Below are 18,350 nucleotides of genomic sequence, written 5' to 3' on the forward strand. Positions count from 1 at the left end.
GATTTTGTGTCACGCCAGCTAGTTATATCACGGCGTGTCAGACTTACGTGGCAGAGAACCCCAGACGATTACAACTTGGATGAAACACACGAGCACAGGTCTAACCAAGTCCCTGTGCGTCGAACCAGCGGATCCTGACGAGTCTAAGATATACAACTGTGCACCGCGAATTCCGATGCCTAATATCTGGCCACATAACGGTAAATAATAGCACAAGGCAGTCAAGTTTGTCTTCAACGTGTGTTAATCACGTCCACCGATAGCTCTTTAAGGGCAAGAGCTCATCTGATCCCACTATAATGTGTCTATTTTGACGCTGAAAGGTTTGAGCATTAACAACAGCAAATGGATGTATAATAACATAAGACGCGAGCATCTTCATCTCAAGATATTTATGAAAGTCTGATGCCATTCAAAATGTGAGGCAATACACGCACAGACCGTTATCGCATATGCTTTGTCTGTGTCTGACAGTACAGCCCGTGCAGTGTCGCCGAGTGGTATTGGTAATGCACTCTTCTAGTGGCTACTGCGCTTGTTGACTGGGTTATGTATTAACTTCGTGTTGTGTGGCAAATGTTTAATTTTGACATTTACAACGAAACCTCATTAATCAGGAACTCGATCATCCGAAACCCCACTTTCCGCGGGCTATGTCTTCCTTCGTTCATATGCAGACATATTAGTCCTGACGTGCAATAATCCGGACGGCTGTTAATCTGGATAATTTACCTGCGAACAGCACTGTCTGGTTTACCTGGGATGTATGCTACATGCAAATGTTATCTCCGTGAGTTGTTATAGTACACATGTAGCACTACGTACTATCTAAACGACCTCCTTTCAGTGTTCATGTAACTATAATTATTATCTTAAAGATGATTAATTAAAAAAAAGAATTTAAATTAAATTATGACCATAAGATACTTTACACTATATTTTTTCATTAAATTATGTGCAAATTATATTTCACGAATGTTTATGAGAGTTAAAAAGAGTTTCTTAGTATTTCACTACTGCATACTAGTCTAAACTTCATGTGTATGCCTGAACTCATTTGCTGTTTTCCGGAGATGTTAGTTTTGTTCCACAACGGTAATTGTAGTCTGGATGCTTATATACTTGTATGACAACGACCTATTTACATTGCCACGTCTTCAATCTCGCTGTTACATTAACAAAAACCGACATAAGGTTATATCTTTGGAAGGATATGTCGCCGTCAACAGCCTCCCGTTTTCAAACACTTTCCTCAAACTATTTCCACTGTCAAGCGTCACCATGATGTGTCATATCTTTGTTCGAGGTAAATGAAGCATCTGAATTACTTTCTAAGAACGGACATGTTGTAGTGAAATCTCTTTAATGTTTAAAATCAAACTCATGTTTTAGGGGTAATGTATATCTTCAACGTTGCTCTTAAAGCATTTTATGTTTTTATATGATTTACATCGTCTCCGAACGGAAACGAAATAAAACGATTTTAGCAGAACCATTTTAGTCCGAAACCAGACGATGACTGGTGTGAACATCATCCTCGTATATACCCCATTTCTCCGGAAGACATGAATTTCGGGTATTGGTGTAGGTAACGTACACATATACAAAGGGAGAGTACACAATGTTTGCCTTGGAAGTCCGGACAAATATACTGCACTGTTCAGATCAACATGGTTGATTATATATATACAAGGGCCGTGACACCATACTTTTAGTTAATCTACAATATTATTTAATCCGGACAATTTAACAAGGAATGGTGCCGTCAGGATTAAAAAGATTTCACTGTTGGTTTCAGGGCTCGGGAGGACATTGAACGAGCAATGACGTAGTGCCAAGCGTAATTTCAAAACCCAATTATTCCGCAGAACATGGAATTACGACCAGGATGTTGAACTCATTTTCCAGCGTCCCTGCCAACTCCCCCGCTAAACCGAGTCTTAAGAGCTATGCTTGTAATCATGAAAACATCACGAACATCCCCTCGGCGCCACTCGATGCATAAAGAATGCATTATATAGGAGAATGTGTTTCATTTGTACAATCCGCCATTTCCTACAGAGAGTGTGACAAAAGGTGCACCTCCCGAGTGTGCCGCCATCACTGTGCCTTTATGAAAAAGTAACAAGTGTAGATGTTTTCCCGTGGTAATGAGGATGTATTGCGCGTAGGCCAGAGGTCTGTGATCTGTGCTAGGGGGTATTTGCACGTCGTGGGGCCATTGAGATAAGTGTGAATTCTACGCAGGTTTTTGTTTGATATGAGACCGGTTTTTTTCGTGAAGATTAGAACATCAAAGGTGGTCTATTTGTTGCAGATAACATGTTCTATAACCTGGTGCTGATCTATCAGAACAGGAACCTCTTCGACATGCGCCAATTTTAACGACAAGACACCGTAGCAGCATTGTTATAAAACAAAACAGTTTACATTGTAGCATTGTGAGATAACAAAACATTTTACAGTGTACCAACATTGTGATATAACAAAACAGTTTACACTGTAGAATTGTGATAACAAAACATTTTACACTGTACCAGCATTGTGATATAACAAAAACTTAACATTGTAGCATTATGAGATAACAAAACATTTTACAGTGTACCAGCACTGTGATATAACAAAATAGTTAACATTGCAGCATTGTGATATAACAAAAACTTAACATTGTAGCATTGTGAGATAACAAAACATTTTACAGTGTACCAGCACTGTGATAAAACAAAATAGTTAACATTGCAGCATTGTGATATAACAAAGTATTGTACACTGTACCAGCATTGTGATATAACAAAACATTTTACAGTGTACTAGCATTTGGATAAAACAAAACAGTTTGCACTGTAGCGTTGTGATATAACAAAACATTTTAGCGTATACCAGCATTGTGATATAACAAAACAGTTAACATTGCAGCATTGTGATATAACAAAACATTGTACACTGTACTAGCATTGTGATATAACAAAACATTTTACAGTGTACTAGCATTTGGATAAAACAAAACAGTTTGCACTGTAGCGTTGTGAGATAACAAAACATTTTACACTGTAGCATTGTGATATAACAAAACATTTTACAGTGTACTAGCATTGGGATAAAACAAAACAGTTTGCACTGTAGCGTTGTGAGATAACAAAACATTTTACACTGTAGCTTTGTGATATAACAAAACATTTTACAGTGTATCATCATTGTGATTAAACAAGTGTCAACACTATAAACTTTGATTGCAGAGTTGCGCCCGTTGTCTACTATTCCTGATCTTTCCATACTTGTGCTCGTGGGTATTTCCAAACCAATATAAGGCCTGCATCACTTCCGGGGTTCATCCTACACGCCGTCATATAACTGAAATACTGTTAAATATGACGTTACACCCGACTCACTGTTGCTGATGGAGGAAAAGGTGTCTTATCCCCAGGCATTAAATTCCGCCTTTTCCCTTTTCATAAATGGCCTATCAACTTGTGCTTTATTTGCGGACTGCATCTCACCGAGGAGGCTCTTCTTGGTTTGTGGGGAGAAAGATCTGGCATGCAGAGTGCCTGGTTGCAAGGACGTGTGTTTCATATCAATAGCCTCATGCCCTCAATCTACTCAATAAATTGTAAAAATCAATATCCCTCATTTTTTCATCCCGATCAAATTAGTTTTGGAGACTCCTTTAGAGCGTAAGATCCCGTTTGCCTAACATGATTTAGATATTTACATAATAATCTTGTAAAATATCTGACTTCGCCACGTGCTTGCCATAAAGAAGTATACGCAGGTTTGTTTTCATTGAAGGGTGTTAGTTTACCTTTCCTTGAAATAATAACAGCATATCTCAGTGTTTACATAATGAATGATATTGTCATCTCAAATTATGTTTAATCTGCCTTAGACATGTAGTTAATGCAACAGTGTAAGGTAATAGCGTCAGCAGTGGCATCGGCAATGGCAGACGTTGCAATGTTTGTCGTCGTTGGAACACAAAGGAAGTTCACGAGTACTTCAAGCATGCAACCCCATGTTAAACAGATTATATCATCCTCGCTTAGTCAGTGTATTATCTCTTTTAGGATAAATACCCTGGATCCTGTCTCTACTACAGGGGGTTTGGAAAGTGACGCCATCATCTTAACCTCTCCGCTCAGTATCTCCCCACATATATTGTATCGAGTGGTTTTTGTAAACCCACACATCTCACCTCATTGTAAACGTTTGTCAATGGGGTAATCAGGAAGCAGACATTTAATCGATATATGGAGATTAAAAGAAGTTCGTTTGTTGGTGTCTTTAACGATATTATAACCAAAATATAACTGTGCTGGCGCTTAATCAGCTCTTAAGAACACGTCTACATAGTTGCATTTTGTAAAATATAATTTGATTTAAAACTTTGAAATATGATTTTTTTTTGAGTGCACAATACACTGAGACACCTTGCCTTTGAAAATCAATAGAGTCGACTTTTCAAACATTTCAAACATTGTAGGGGGCATGATGTTTTAAATTCATTTCTTTCCCCAGACTCCATCTACCAATATACTTTAACACAAAATTACCCAGCCAGGGATCACTTTTTTACAAACAGTTGCAGGAATGAGTGATGGTTATATTTTCAATCATGTGAAAAACACACTCGGTATACTTTCTTTTGACCATCAGTTTAGATTCGCGAGACTAGGATTACAAAAAGCCAACGACATGTTGCGAATAATCTGATTACCAGTGAATGTGTGGTGCAAGTATCGAACCTTTGACGATGGACTTTCACCACGCACTCACGAGGAACAGATAATACATCTTTCAGAAAATCGAATGAAACGGGTTAAATGATAACAAATATAAACATTGATGTCAACCTATTGATTTGATGACTTAAAATTGTATGATCGTGTCTCTTTATATTAGTTCAGCTTACAAATCGCTTTGAGAATCGCTAAGATGTACCTTTGTATGTATGGAAGGTTATTTCACGCGGTCGCGTTTGCAGTATGGTTAATATGTTGAGATATGCACGTAGCTCCGGTTCACAATGTCAATTAAGAATTGACATTCACTTTGTGTAAGTTCATTGGAGTATGAACCTTCATAGAGTGAGGGCCAAACTGTATGAACGTCGGAGCTTGGTTAATATGTTGAGATTTTGCACGTAGCTCTGGTTCACAATGTCAATTAAGAACTGACATTCACTTTGTGTGAGTTCATTGGTGTATGAACCTTTATAAAGTGAGGGTCAAACTGTATGAACGTCGGAGCTTGCGTTCACAATGTCAATTCTTAGAAATTTTTGTATCACTATTTTGTACCTCAAAGGATCTAGACCTTTCCGCATTATTTAGAACTTATGACTTCATGTTTACACTGACAGCCATACAACAACCAGCTGTATCGCGGAATAAAATAGTTCCTCAAAACGAGAGGTGACATGAACATATGTATGCTCCACATGCTCTACAGGAACAACTTTTGTAGTTTCTTTATGACATATGTATTCAAAATATATCCTCATAAGAAATGTCGGATAAGAACTACCTCAGTAAGTCAGTCACAATGACAGCGTGTCGCAAATATATTTACATCAAGTACTACAAGACGTCAAAATGGCCGACACGATAAACGTGTCGGGAGAGATTTTGGAAGTTGTTCATGAACCTGTGGCGGTTACATGTTTTAGTCATCATTGATCAACTGGTCGATCATTGAAAGGTGATTAAAGATGTGTTAATTTGACATGACGTAAATTCATAGATTGCTGTAGACTGTCACTGTCAGCCAAGACATGGATCGAGTCGATACTTCGATAGTGTGGATGTGCATTTCTTCGTTTTGTTCACTAAGGTTCGGTCGTAGCGAGGATATTCGTAAACGATCATGCAGTCGAACTCTCTGACGTTGCTCAATGTATACTGAAACGCTGAGTTTAAGATAAAAGGGTCGTGCTGGGGAATCCCATGGTGTTCCCAAGGAATATAGAAGTAGTCCGTCAGTGTTTACGTCATTACAAGAACACGGTCACGTGAAAAACGTATGAACGTCAAATTGTGTCGTTCATACACTTACGAACGTCAATTTCGCGGTAATGTGACTGATCTCTCGTCCAAAAGCCGTATATCGTGTAAACTTCAAATTAAAAAAATATATACCTTTGAAAAGCAATACAGATCGCGTTTGGTGAATCTCGTTCCATAGAACAGTATAATGTCACACTTTCACCCTGAACTTTCACCGACACCAACGTCGATACTTCCACCGACACCAACGTCATCACTTCCACTGACACCAACGTCACCACTTCCACCGACACCAACGTCATCACTTCCACCGACACCAACGTCATCACTTCCACCGACACTAACGTCACCACTTCAACCGACACCAACGTCATCACTTCCACCGACACCAACGTCACCACTTCCTTCAACACCAACGTCATCACTTCCACCGACACCAACGTTACCCCTTCCTTCAACACCAACGTCACCACTTCCACCGACACCAACGTCACCACTTCCACCGACACCAACGTCACCACTTCCACCGACACCAACGTTACCACTTCCTTCAACACCAACGTCACCACTTCCACCGACACCAACGTCATCACTTACACCGACACCAACGTTACCACTTCCTTCAACACCAACGTCATCACTTCCACCCTGAACTTCCACCGACACCAACGTCACTACTTCCACCGACATCAACGTCATCACTTCCACCGACACCAACGTTACCACTTCCTTCAACACCATCGTCACCACTTCCACCGACACCAACGTCATCACTTATACCCTTTCCACCACTACTTCAGCCTTTCAACCACTATCACCAATTCCATAATCTCTCTCTCTCTCTCTCTCTCTCTCTCTCTCTCTCTCTCTCTCTCTCTCGCTCTCTCTCTCTTTCTCTCTGTGTGTAGTTTTATACGGGGAGATTGTACTTAAAATATCCCTTTTATCCACGTTCAGATACCTGATACGTTAAGAAACTGTTTCTAAAGACCTACTATCCGACAACATCTTCTAGTGGGCGGCAAGTAAAGAAACCAGACCAGCATTTTAACATACCAGTCTGCATAATGTCAATCAATATCATTCTGTACTTCTGAACTTCAATACGGTTTTGCCAAGTAAGCCAATTCATAAACCATACGTCAATGACCAAGATTACTGTCAAGGTTCTGCCAGAACTTTACCTTCATCAAAGGTGTGGTGATTGTGTCAAACAGTGGGCGACCTGTGGTAATTATGCCCATCTTACCATGGCATGATCACCGCTAACTGAGCTAAAGGGATACCGTAATGAAGACACTGATGTGGTGGTGTTATTTTCTTTAAACATCATGGTGGCCGCTGGGTGGGGCGCTGCTTGAACCCCTGTCCCAAGATTGCGCGGGGAATGGTAGATGGGAACTATTCCTGACTAGCCTACAGGTAATAGGGCAGGTGTTTAGAAACATTACAAATGCGTTCTCTCAAACGGATGTGGTCTTGATATCGTAAGATACACCGTGGACGTGTTTTGTTCGGCTATTTTTATACATGGTATGGATCTGTCTAACTTAGATAGATGATGTGTGGGCTATTTGTGATGGTGCTTCTCGATGATAAATGATTTAAGAGTATTCGTGACAAATCACGAACATTCTTTCTGATACCAATGTAACAAAGGTTCTTCTAACTCGGTTGCCATGTCGTATGTCGTTATATTTTATGACGTTATGACAGAGTATATTAAGACGCCTGTAACGTACTAAGAGTATTTTTTTTCAAAAATCCATTTTGATGCAATTTGAGGTTTGAAGACTATGAGAACCTTTACAGTTCTATCTCGAACCGCGTAATGGTACAATGATGAAAACAAACATTCCTGTCATCACAGGTGGGTAAGGTCATATACTATTTGTACGAGAGGATACAAATCTAGATTCCAGACCATGAAGCCTAGATACCAGACCATGAAGCCTAGATACCAGACCATGAAACCCAGACCATGAAGCCTAGACCATAAAGCCTAGATACCAGACCGAGAAGCCAAGATACCAGACTATGAGTCCCGAGACCTTTGAGCCGAGATACCAGACCATGAAGCCTAGATACCAGACAATGAAACCTAGATACCAGACCATGAAGCCTATACACCAGACCATGAAGCCTAGATACCAGACTATGAAGCCTAGATACCAGACAATGAAGCCTATACACCAGACCATGAAGCCTAGATACCAGACTATGAAGCCTAGATACCAGACAATGAAGCCTACATAATAAACTATGAAGCCTAGACACCAGACCTTGGAACCTAGATACCACACCATTGAACCTAGATACCAGACGATGAAGCTTAGATACCAGACCTTGGAGCATCGATACCACACCATGGAGCCTAGATACCACACCATGGAGCCTAGATACCACACCATGGAGCCTAGATACCACACCATGGAGCCTAGATACCACACGAATGAACCTGGGGCTTAAACATTTAGAAAAGAGCAGAAATAAACTTCGAAAGGGCTATTTGCTAGTACAGCAATGACAATGATAATCATACCCATGCCAATACGAAATCGACAACTTAATACTGTGTTTTGTTACTATTCGTACAACTAATGTACAACGCTTGTTAAACACTGACTTAATGCCAGTACAGTGAAAACAGGCTGCACATCCAAATGTTTCAAAGCCAATCACCTTCTCCCAGTCAGACTAAACAAACACCATTGTTAGAATGAACTTTTTCTTTGATGGTTGTGCCATCACTTCCCCCATCCATCAAGCTACTAAATCTCTACCGGTCGTGTCTAGTCGCGTGTTATCACTTCCCAAACTGCTCCTCGCTATTGAATGGAAAAAGGCCTACAGTCGCCTACATGCTAAAACAACGACGCTCTTTTCGCAACAGCCCCAGGTAATAAAATGTCAAACAGTCCTACAACGGGAACAGAGACAACACAATGATAGCTTTGATCTTTTTCTTCTCTGGAGGACATATGGAAAACCATTCTAGCAGAGGCATCGTAATGGTTTACTGGTTGTACGTGCTTCCACTTTAACGTCATACGTTTACCGTTAACCCTTAGTTGAATGTAACATTTGCTATTCCATCCAGTCGAATCTCGTCAATTGCGTGTGTATCATTTATGACGATGTAACTTTATTACCAAGGATAAATTCTTATCTGTGCAAGGTGAACGGTTAATGTACAGTACAAAGCCTGTAAACGCGTATCCTCAAACATAATTTATCGTATAAGACTGTGTATAAGTTTATGATACCGAGATATCGTTATATCGGCGCTCAGCTTGTCTGGAACAACAGACAACTCGATGTATATTCTGGTTCCCAGGACTTCGAACTAAAGGTTTCCACTTGTCTCATTATGGTAGTGGCGCGGTAGGCCAAGTCGCCTAAGGCGCCGCGATTCGCTCTGCAGAGCTACTTCCCTTGGGCACGCCAGAAACCTTTGATTGTGGGTTCGAATTCCGGTTTGCCCCGATTATGATTTTCGGTTTGTCAGCACCATGCCCGTGCCCATGTTTTTTACCAAAGTGGTAAACGTCCCAGACCTGCATGACTTCAAAATCGAGCTATAAAATCACTGACATTGACAATTAAGTTGTGAACATGTTACAGGTTAACATGAAACTTAGAATGAATAAATATAATGTGAAATATCATATTGAACCATTGATTACGTAGAGACACACGGTAATGATGTAGTTTTATACAAGTCGTTACTTTACGTCTTGCCACCCACACGGGTCGCTGTGAACGATACACTTCCACATATCTATCAAAGTCTCAAACTGGCAAGCTCACACTAGTTAAAAATGCCTTAAGCATTAGCATTTCATATATCCAAGTACTTATGACCATGCGTATGTAAAAATCAGTTCCTCGTTGAAAGATGTTAAATCTGCTTGTTACACAAGGGCAAATAGTTCATTACGGCTCGCTCGAATCTATGGCTCTTTCGATTCATGATTAGGAAGAAAAGGGAACTTTAAGAACCCCACATGCCATCAAATGTTTGTTATGGTAAGAAGGTTGGTAGGCTACCAAACATAAACTACATCGGAAGCAATGGCATCCTTCTTAGCTACATCAGCCAAGTTGTCACACGGGAGGAACATTTATTTGCTGATTGTGTTACCCTGGGTCTAGATTATGTCGCATTACAGACATTAATGGCTTTTGGCCGTTCCCACATTCTCACTAATCTCGGAGTGTAGACGTTTGATCCGTTGTCCAAGAAAATAACTTCCTTTCTGGGGTCATCGACGAATTTTTCATGTGAAATCGATGGAAATCAGTCTCACAAACCATGTCATTCTCCAAGCTGTCCTTCGTTTCATATATATATATATATATACCAGACTATGAAGCCTATATACATATATGTAAAAGGTTAAGCGTGATGTCCCTCCAAATGGTAGGAGGTCCTGGGTCACATCATATTATATAAGGAAAGAGATAAGGCAATTGAAAGGTAGTCAAATGACTGTTGGCGTAGAGGAGACACATGGCATTAGATAATCGATGTTAGTTTCTGTTTTTGAATATGACTTTGTCACTTTTTAAGGAAAACATTCGTTTTGTCATAAAATTGAAATAAACTGTCTTGTTTGATGGTGGCTAAAAACATATACGAAATGGTCATTCGATAGTGATGTATTTGATACAGATATCCCAGTTGTGTTTTGGACCTAAATTTCCAATGTTTCGGCGACTGTCTTCAGCATTGTGGTAATTTTGGAATTGTTTGGTCAAATCCAATTTTCAAATATATACTTTCTTTTGCCCGGCATAATTAGTTAGGATATGTTTGAGGACAATGACTTGTATATATGGAACTGTATATTGAAAGATTCCGTGTTGAATGTGGGGTTACTAAAATTGATTGTAGACATGTAAAGTTGTTTTTTTTCCAATGTAGACAAGAGTTTTTTTCTGTATTGGAATCGTTGTAGCTCCGTATACCTCTGGATATGATATAACGAAAGTGTATTTTACTGATATTTATGCAAGTTATTGTCACCAAACTGTTTATTAAATTCGTGTTAGATATAGAGATGTAAGTTGCATTAAATATTCATTTAGACATTAGGCACATTCTGGTTCAAATAGTGATGTAGGCAAAGCATCCAGAGCTATATGCACAGCTGTATTTGCCGAAAGCAAATTGGTAAAAGGAGAATTCGGTTTGTAAAGGACTATAACGTAAAAGGAATTCGTTTTGTACAAGTTCATTAATCGACAGCAAATAGGGTATCATATTTCATGGCTTTTGGTAAACCGTTAAAACAGCCTAAAACTTTTGGCGATGATATTTTTGGACAGTGTGTGTGATTGAGCGAGAAATGCATGTATTGTCAGTTTGTTCTAAGTGTTTGGGTTTTTTCTTTTAGTTTCACATGAAATGAGTTGTATACATGGAGACTATTTATGAAAAATGGCAGGTATATTTTTAAAGACGTCTTGATTTCCAGCAATGACAAGATATTTCGCCACCATAATAAAAGGGAGACGTACGTTACAGTGAGTACTGAAATTATGATGAATACATGGCTTCTTGAATGCTTCACAAACCTTGGCATATATCTCTACAGCCATGCATATGCATGTTTTGTTTCAAGAGCATCTCTCTCAAATCTTTCAAATCAGTGACTTTTTCGCATACATCAGACTTGTGAGGCACTTTCCACCAATTGAGACGTGAGTGAGTGGATATTGTTTTTACATCGCTTTTAGCAATATTCCAGCAATATCACGGCGGGGCACACCAGAAATTCCCATGTCGGGAATCGAACCCGGGTCTAAGGCGTGACGAGCGAACGCTTTAACCACTAGGCTACCCGATGGCCCCTAATTGAGACGATCTCTTATACGAAGGTCCTGGTGTTATAAATCTACTGAAGAGAACAATGTAGTCCAAACGATTTTATTTACTGTGTTCCAACGTTTGCCAACGTTATAATTACACTGAGGCCTAGATGCGGCTGGAGTTGCTCCGTTGCTGATGCTCCGTATCACTATTTTCCTGTAAACTTTTTCACGCTTTTCCAAATTAAAGGGTATCACAATGCATTTGCCAAAATGAAATTTCATATCGAAAGTTTTAAAGAGCAACATTCACTTAGAAAATATAAATGATTCATTATGAAAGAGGTATTGTCCCGATTGTTAATCCTTTTTTTCAGGTCGCAGTCATCAAAATAATTTGCATTAAGTGCCTCGAAGGACATTCACTGAACTGATGACCATTCATCACTACAGTCCCGCTCACTTCATTGCAATAAGACCTCTTCATCTATCCGGGCATAACGTGTGTAGCACCCATCCGACTGGAATATGTGTCCACAATGCCAGTTTTCTTCCGTCACACCGTGTTAGATTTCTACGTAGCAGCAGCTCCAGCGCATTCTCAAACGAAGATATATTCTTAGCCGGAAGTAAGAATCTGAATTTGCAATGCAGACCTCGTTCTCTCTTTGAAGGCTCCTTGGATTAACATTCATCACATTGGCGAGATCTTCATGAGATCTCTGCGAGAACCTATGGGCCAAGGATGAATATAGCAGAGTCATCTACATCTGTCGGGTTTCTTGTTCCATTAACGGAGGTATTTGGCATTAATAGCTTGCATTGGAAAGGTCATCGACACTTGTTGGCGTGTCTCGGGCGTGATTATTGTACAGCTTTGTCTTAAATCAGCCGTTGGATTCCGGCCATGGCAATGCTGTGACAAGCTCTGGGACAGGGACATTACTTGTTGTTAAGTTGAATGATGACAATTTGAAGCTTGGAATTGAAACTGATTCAGAAAATTTGAATTTGATGCAGAATGGCAGAATAGTAAAACTATACTAGAAGATAAAAACATTGATACAGTGTTATCAAATACACGGTGTCAGGGTAAATGACGTCACATCATGTATCTACATGAATGCCCGGGAAGAGAATAGGTCTTCAGCAGCCCATGTTTGCCTGTAATAACAGGCGTATGCTTGTCATGAGAGGCGACTGACGGGATCGGGTGGTCAGGCTTGCTGACTTGGTTGTGGCATGTCATCGTATCCCAGTTGCGTCGATCAATGCTCATGATGCTCACTGTTACACTACACTACACTAAACTGCATTACACTACTCTACACATCACTGTTACACTACACTACAGGACACATCACTGTTACACTGCACTACACTACACTACACTACACAACACTATTACAATGCACTACACTACACAACACTAACATAACACTACACTACACTACACAACACTACCCACTACTCTACTCTACACTACACTACCCTACACTACACTACACTTAACAGCAATTCACCACACCACACTACACTACACTACACTATACTACACAACACTACACTACACTACAATACACTACATTACACTACATTACACTACACTACACTACACAACACTAACATAACAATACACTACACTACCCACTACACTACACTACACTACACTAAACAGCACTTCACCACACCACACTACACTACACTACACTACACTACACTACAATACCCACTACACTACACACTACACACTACACACTACACTACACTACACTGTTACATTACACTACACAGCACTGCTACACTGCACTGCACTGCACTACACTACACTACACTACAATACACTACATTACACTACATTACACTACATTACACTACACAACACTAACATAACACTACACTACACTACACTACACTACACTACACTACCCACTACACTACACTACACTACACTAAACAGCACTTCACCACACCACACTACACTACACTACACTACAGTACAATACCCACTACACTACACACTACACACTACACTACACTACATTGTTACATTACACTACACAGCACTGCTACACTGCACTGCACTACACTGCACTACACTGCACTACACTACACTACACTACACTACACTACACTACACTACACTGCGCTGCCCGGCACGGCACGGCGTGGCACAACATTACACCACCATGTGATAGATACACGCTACTACACTATTAAAAAGCTAAACTTCATTACTACCTTTCACAAAACTACACTCCACAATCCTGCACTGTACCACACAATACTACATTGCTCCGCTCCGCACCGCACCCCTCTCCGCCACACCGTACCGCACCGCACCATACAACTCCACACGGCATCCAAACGCAACGCAACCCACTATACAAGACTACAGCACACAGCAAGACACTACACCGTACTCTAACTTACAGTCCCGCCCCGCCCCGCCCCGCCCCGCCCCGCCCCGCCCCGCCCCGCCCCGCCCCACACCTCATCTCACAACAGAGCACAACAAAGCAGCACAACACCACACCGCATCGCACCGCACATTTCCACATAACACCATACCCTACCGCAACACACCTCAACACACCACAACGTACCTTCCACACAGCAACGCACAGCACCTCGATCATCGCAATTCAAAATAATACGATCATAGTACTACTGAAATAAACTATGTCATACTTTACCATGTCACTATAGGATTTAGGAGATTCCAGACACTACAGTTCCTCATTTTCTTTCATTTTGGTATACCAACACACGCACATCTCGGTAGCTGACGCGTGGCTCATGGAACATTTTGACTGCAATTCTGTCCGGGTGTTTGGCGCTCCTGATATGTCGCATTATATTCTCTCATCCTGTCTAATTATGAACATAAATGACAATAAATGAATAGGTCTTCAGCAACCCATGTTTGGCGTAAGAGGCAACTAACGGGATCAGGTGATCTGGCTCGCATGTCATCGTATCCAATTGCGTAGATCGATGCTCAGGATGTCAATCACTGACTTGTCTGGTCCAGATTCGATTATTTACAGACCTCAGTTATATAGCTGGAATATTGCTAAGTGCGGTGTTATACAACAAACAAACAAACAAACAAACAAACATTTGTCACTAGTTTTGATGTCCCCTCTGCTGTTCCAGGTACAATCATCTCGGCCTTCTCTGTGTTATGTGGAGCAAAGACGAGGATAGACAAGCCAATAAAAGCATTCGGATTAAACATCTTGTCAGCACTTCTACAAATGGCATCTTTCATCATCATAGTCGGCTGGGTGTGGAGCATTATCTGGGGGATGAACTTCGTCCAGATCGCAAGTATGTCAGACATCCCGGCTTCATGTTCCTCTTGGCGGCAACAGATATATACATATTTACCTCATTTAATAGCAGTAACACTTAACTTTACGTTCAAATTAGAACATGATAACTAGATATATTCATCTTCAAAGTTTTATTGGGGGTTTAGTGGTTATAACATTGGGTCGTTGAGCCGAAGCCCGGGTTCGAATCCCAAACATATCCACCCTCAACGCCCGACCCCCATGCCTCCACATTGCTGGGATACTGCTGAAGGCGGCGTGACACATCCATCATTACTCGCGTACTCTTGTGATTGTGAGGGGCAGTGGGGCATTTTTGGGGTCCGTGATATTGCTGGAGAACTGCCAAAAGCGGCGTAAAACCGTGGGTATTCGGGGACAGACTAGGTCCCCACACCCGATACTCATAATTGGCGGCCATAATGGGGGTCGGGACCTGGGGTGAAGCGGGCGAGATCGCTGATCATGACATCAGTTTCTGGGTGCCTGTCCCTTACTTGATTATGTCTCAGGTCGCTTGGTAGACATGTGCCACAAAACAACACTCAGCAGCTAGTAAACAGGCGTCACGCCTGTCTTGTTACCGTGATAGCAAACATACTGATCGACAACCCTCTGTGCCCTGGAGATCAATAATGTATTTTGTTGTTGTTTGTGGTTGAGGGTATGTGTTAATATTCATTTCTGTGGTTATGTCTAATCTGTGACTAGTTAGAATGCATTTTGAAATATTATAGTAAATTTAGACATAGCGTGGAAACACGTAATACGTGCGTAGATATGAACAACCGTTTCCCATATTTTGTTTCATATAATGTACATGTCGTTCAGTAAATAGACGTTTTTTGTTATTGCTGTTCCATGTGTGCAGACAAACACCGTAGTGTATCCTTTTACTGTTAAACATCGTTAACCAGAACTCCTCGACAAAAGTGTTGTTTCAACTTGACCTTTATGGGCAGGATTATTTTGCTCATACCCAAGTCAATTTTCCAATCATCTTGATTTTGCTTTCTTTGCTCAGAAGATGAATCTAAGGAGAAGGATGGAAGAGAAACCACAATGGTTTAAAGGAACCTGTAATTTGTAGCAGAAAGATGTAGGTGTATGTCCCTTTAAGACCAAGCATGTCCTGACTAACGAACTCTTTAGCGATCTATTACCGACCCACGCGGGCTCCCAGCTGGGGAGACGATGCATACTTCCTCTTCATCTTCTGGTGACAAAACAACACGTGTGGCTTGACAAGATTGGCATTCGTTTTATCTTACAGTTTTCTTTAGCACATAGGGCTTATTTGTGTTCCCGTTATACCTTAGCAAGGTAGGAGAAATCGATTTAATGATTCGGCATATTCTGACGTAACGTGAGTGCGTGAGTGAGTTTAACGTCACATCGGCAATATGTCCGCCATATCGTGACGAACCTGACGTAGAGAAGCCCCCGCTTCACATATGCCAACATTACTTTGCCCTGCTGTGTTATTTTTGCCGACATTATTTCTGGTCTCCAGAGAATTACTCTTGCTGTGAAAAAAACATGTTGTGCTTTAAAGTGTAGTCAGGTAGTGTAATGATTCAGTTAGTGAGTGAGTGATTCGGGTTTAACGCCGCTTTGTACAGTATTTTAGTTATATCGAGGCGTGTCAGCTTCATTTATGGGGAAAGCCCGAAGTGATGCAGATATGCTACTACTTTGATGAAACCCACGAGCGCGGATGTGGTGCTGACAAACCAAGAAACAGGACCAGCGAATTCCGGCACCTCAGTCAACAGGGCCACTCTTTTGTGCCCCGTCTAATCGTTAAAACGTTGGCTCATCAAGTTCTTGTTCAGTGTCGTCACACAGCTGGAAGCACTTGGAATGAATAATAATATATATATAAATAATATATTTTAACTATTTTTACTCCGACTGAGTTGAGCTTGCATAGGCAGTTTTCATCTGTGTACATCTCCTGATTTCGGCATGGAGATTTTGGAAGTTGATGTATTCATGTCCCACGACTTGAAGTTTTATTTTAGTCTCATGCACTATTCTTTGTAATTTTGAGTGTGTGGTTTTACGCCGCGTTTCGAAATCGCCACGCAATATCATGGCGGGAGACACCAGAGATGGGCTTCGAACATATTCCAATGTCGGAAATCGAATCCTACCTTCCTCAAGGCTTCGGGACCGAGGTTAACCTCCATGTTCATTACATACAACACGACGGACATTTAGCATTCCCGAAAAGATTCTAAATCTTTGACATATACTGCAATACATTTTTAACTAATAGTGTTCGTGAAACTCGGCACGTAATGCCTGTCAGGTATATAACTATCAACTCGATCTTCGGGTTAGTGTGATGACAGTGTAGTAACAAGGTGGTATTTATCGTCAGTTAACGTAAACTTTCTCCCATTCGTCAGCCTCATAAATACCCGAGAACATCAGGTCTTTCAAGCCAATGAACAGCATTCAGTCACTTTGTAGTGGCAGTTGAGCCGCTTACATGTACCATACTCCTTCTTCCACGATATGTTATGATAACAACACTGTAGGTCACTTTCTGTCATGTGGTTAGTAGTAGTAGTAGTAGTGGTAGTAGTAGTAGTGGTAGTAGTAGTGGTGGTAGTAGTGGTGGTAGTAGTAGTAGTTGTTGTTGTAGTAATAGTAGTAGTAGTGGTAGTGGTAGTAGTAGTTGTAGTAATAGTAGTGGTAGTAGTAGTAGTAGTAGTAGTAGTAGTAGTAGTAGTAGTAGTAGTAGTTGTTGTAGCTCAATGGATTTTGGTAAGTTCCAATTGCATTCTCACACCCTGGGAAGTAAACAGCCCACGCTGCCCTTTAGACACCGGAAGATTTGCTTCCGCATTACCCTCTAATCCTATCGGGTACAGTTTCGCTGTTGGTGAACAGAGGAAAGTTTCGAACCAATTCACTTGTCCAGCTCACCATCCACCTACACTCCGTCATCAACATTGCTGTGAACTGAGAGTCTAGCACAAGATCACGTGTTACCTGGCGGGCCACCAGCTGTGACTTTAACCATGATAGGAGCGTGGTTTCCAATCCTAGAATCGCCGCTATTTCGGACTGGTCTCGGTACGTTTGTCTCTACCATAGACACGTGCTCGTGGATTTCACCAATCCAGTGGATTTCATAATGATGTCAACCAAGGTCACACGCCCACTCACTCATTCTGTCTGCTTC

The 18,350-nt window shown here is 41.0% G+C and overlaps 1 protein-coding gene across 1 annotated transcript; it reads right to left on the reverse strand.

The window, feature by feature from the left end:
* Positions 1–6,356: 6,356 nt before the first annotated feature.
* On the reverse strand, positions 6,357–6,773 carry LOC124142002 (glycine-rich cell wall structural protein 1-like). The gene has a single exon (XM_046510223.1). The coding sequence runs from the start codon at positions 6,771–6,773 to the stop codon at positions 6,357–6,359; it is 417 nt and encodes a 138-aa protein (XP_046366179.1).
* Positions 6,774–18,350: the final 11,577 nt, after the last annotated feature.

Source organism: Haliotis rufescens, unplaced genomic scaffold (genome assembly GCF_023055435.1).
Source record: "Haliotis rufescens isolate VD_foot unplaced genomic scaffold, xgHalRufe1.0.p SCAF_3, whole genome shotgun sequence".
In the NCBI taxonomy this organism is placed as follows: domain Eukaryota; kingdom Metazoa; phylum Mollusca; class Gastropoda; order Lepetellida; family Haliotidae; genus Haliotis; species Haliotis rufescens.

Excerpts from the sequence above, each read along its gene's own strand:
- LOC124142002 (XM_046510223.1), bottom strand. The coding sequence starts at position 6,773 with ATGACGTTGGTGTCGGTGGAAGTGGTGACGATGGTGTTGAAGGAAGTG.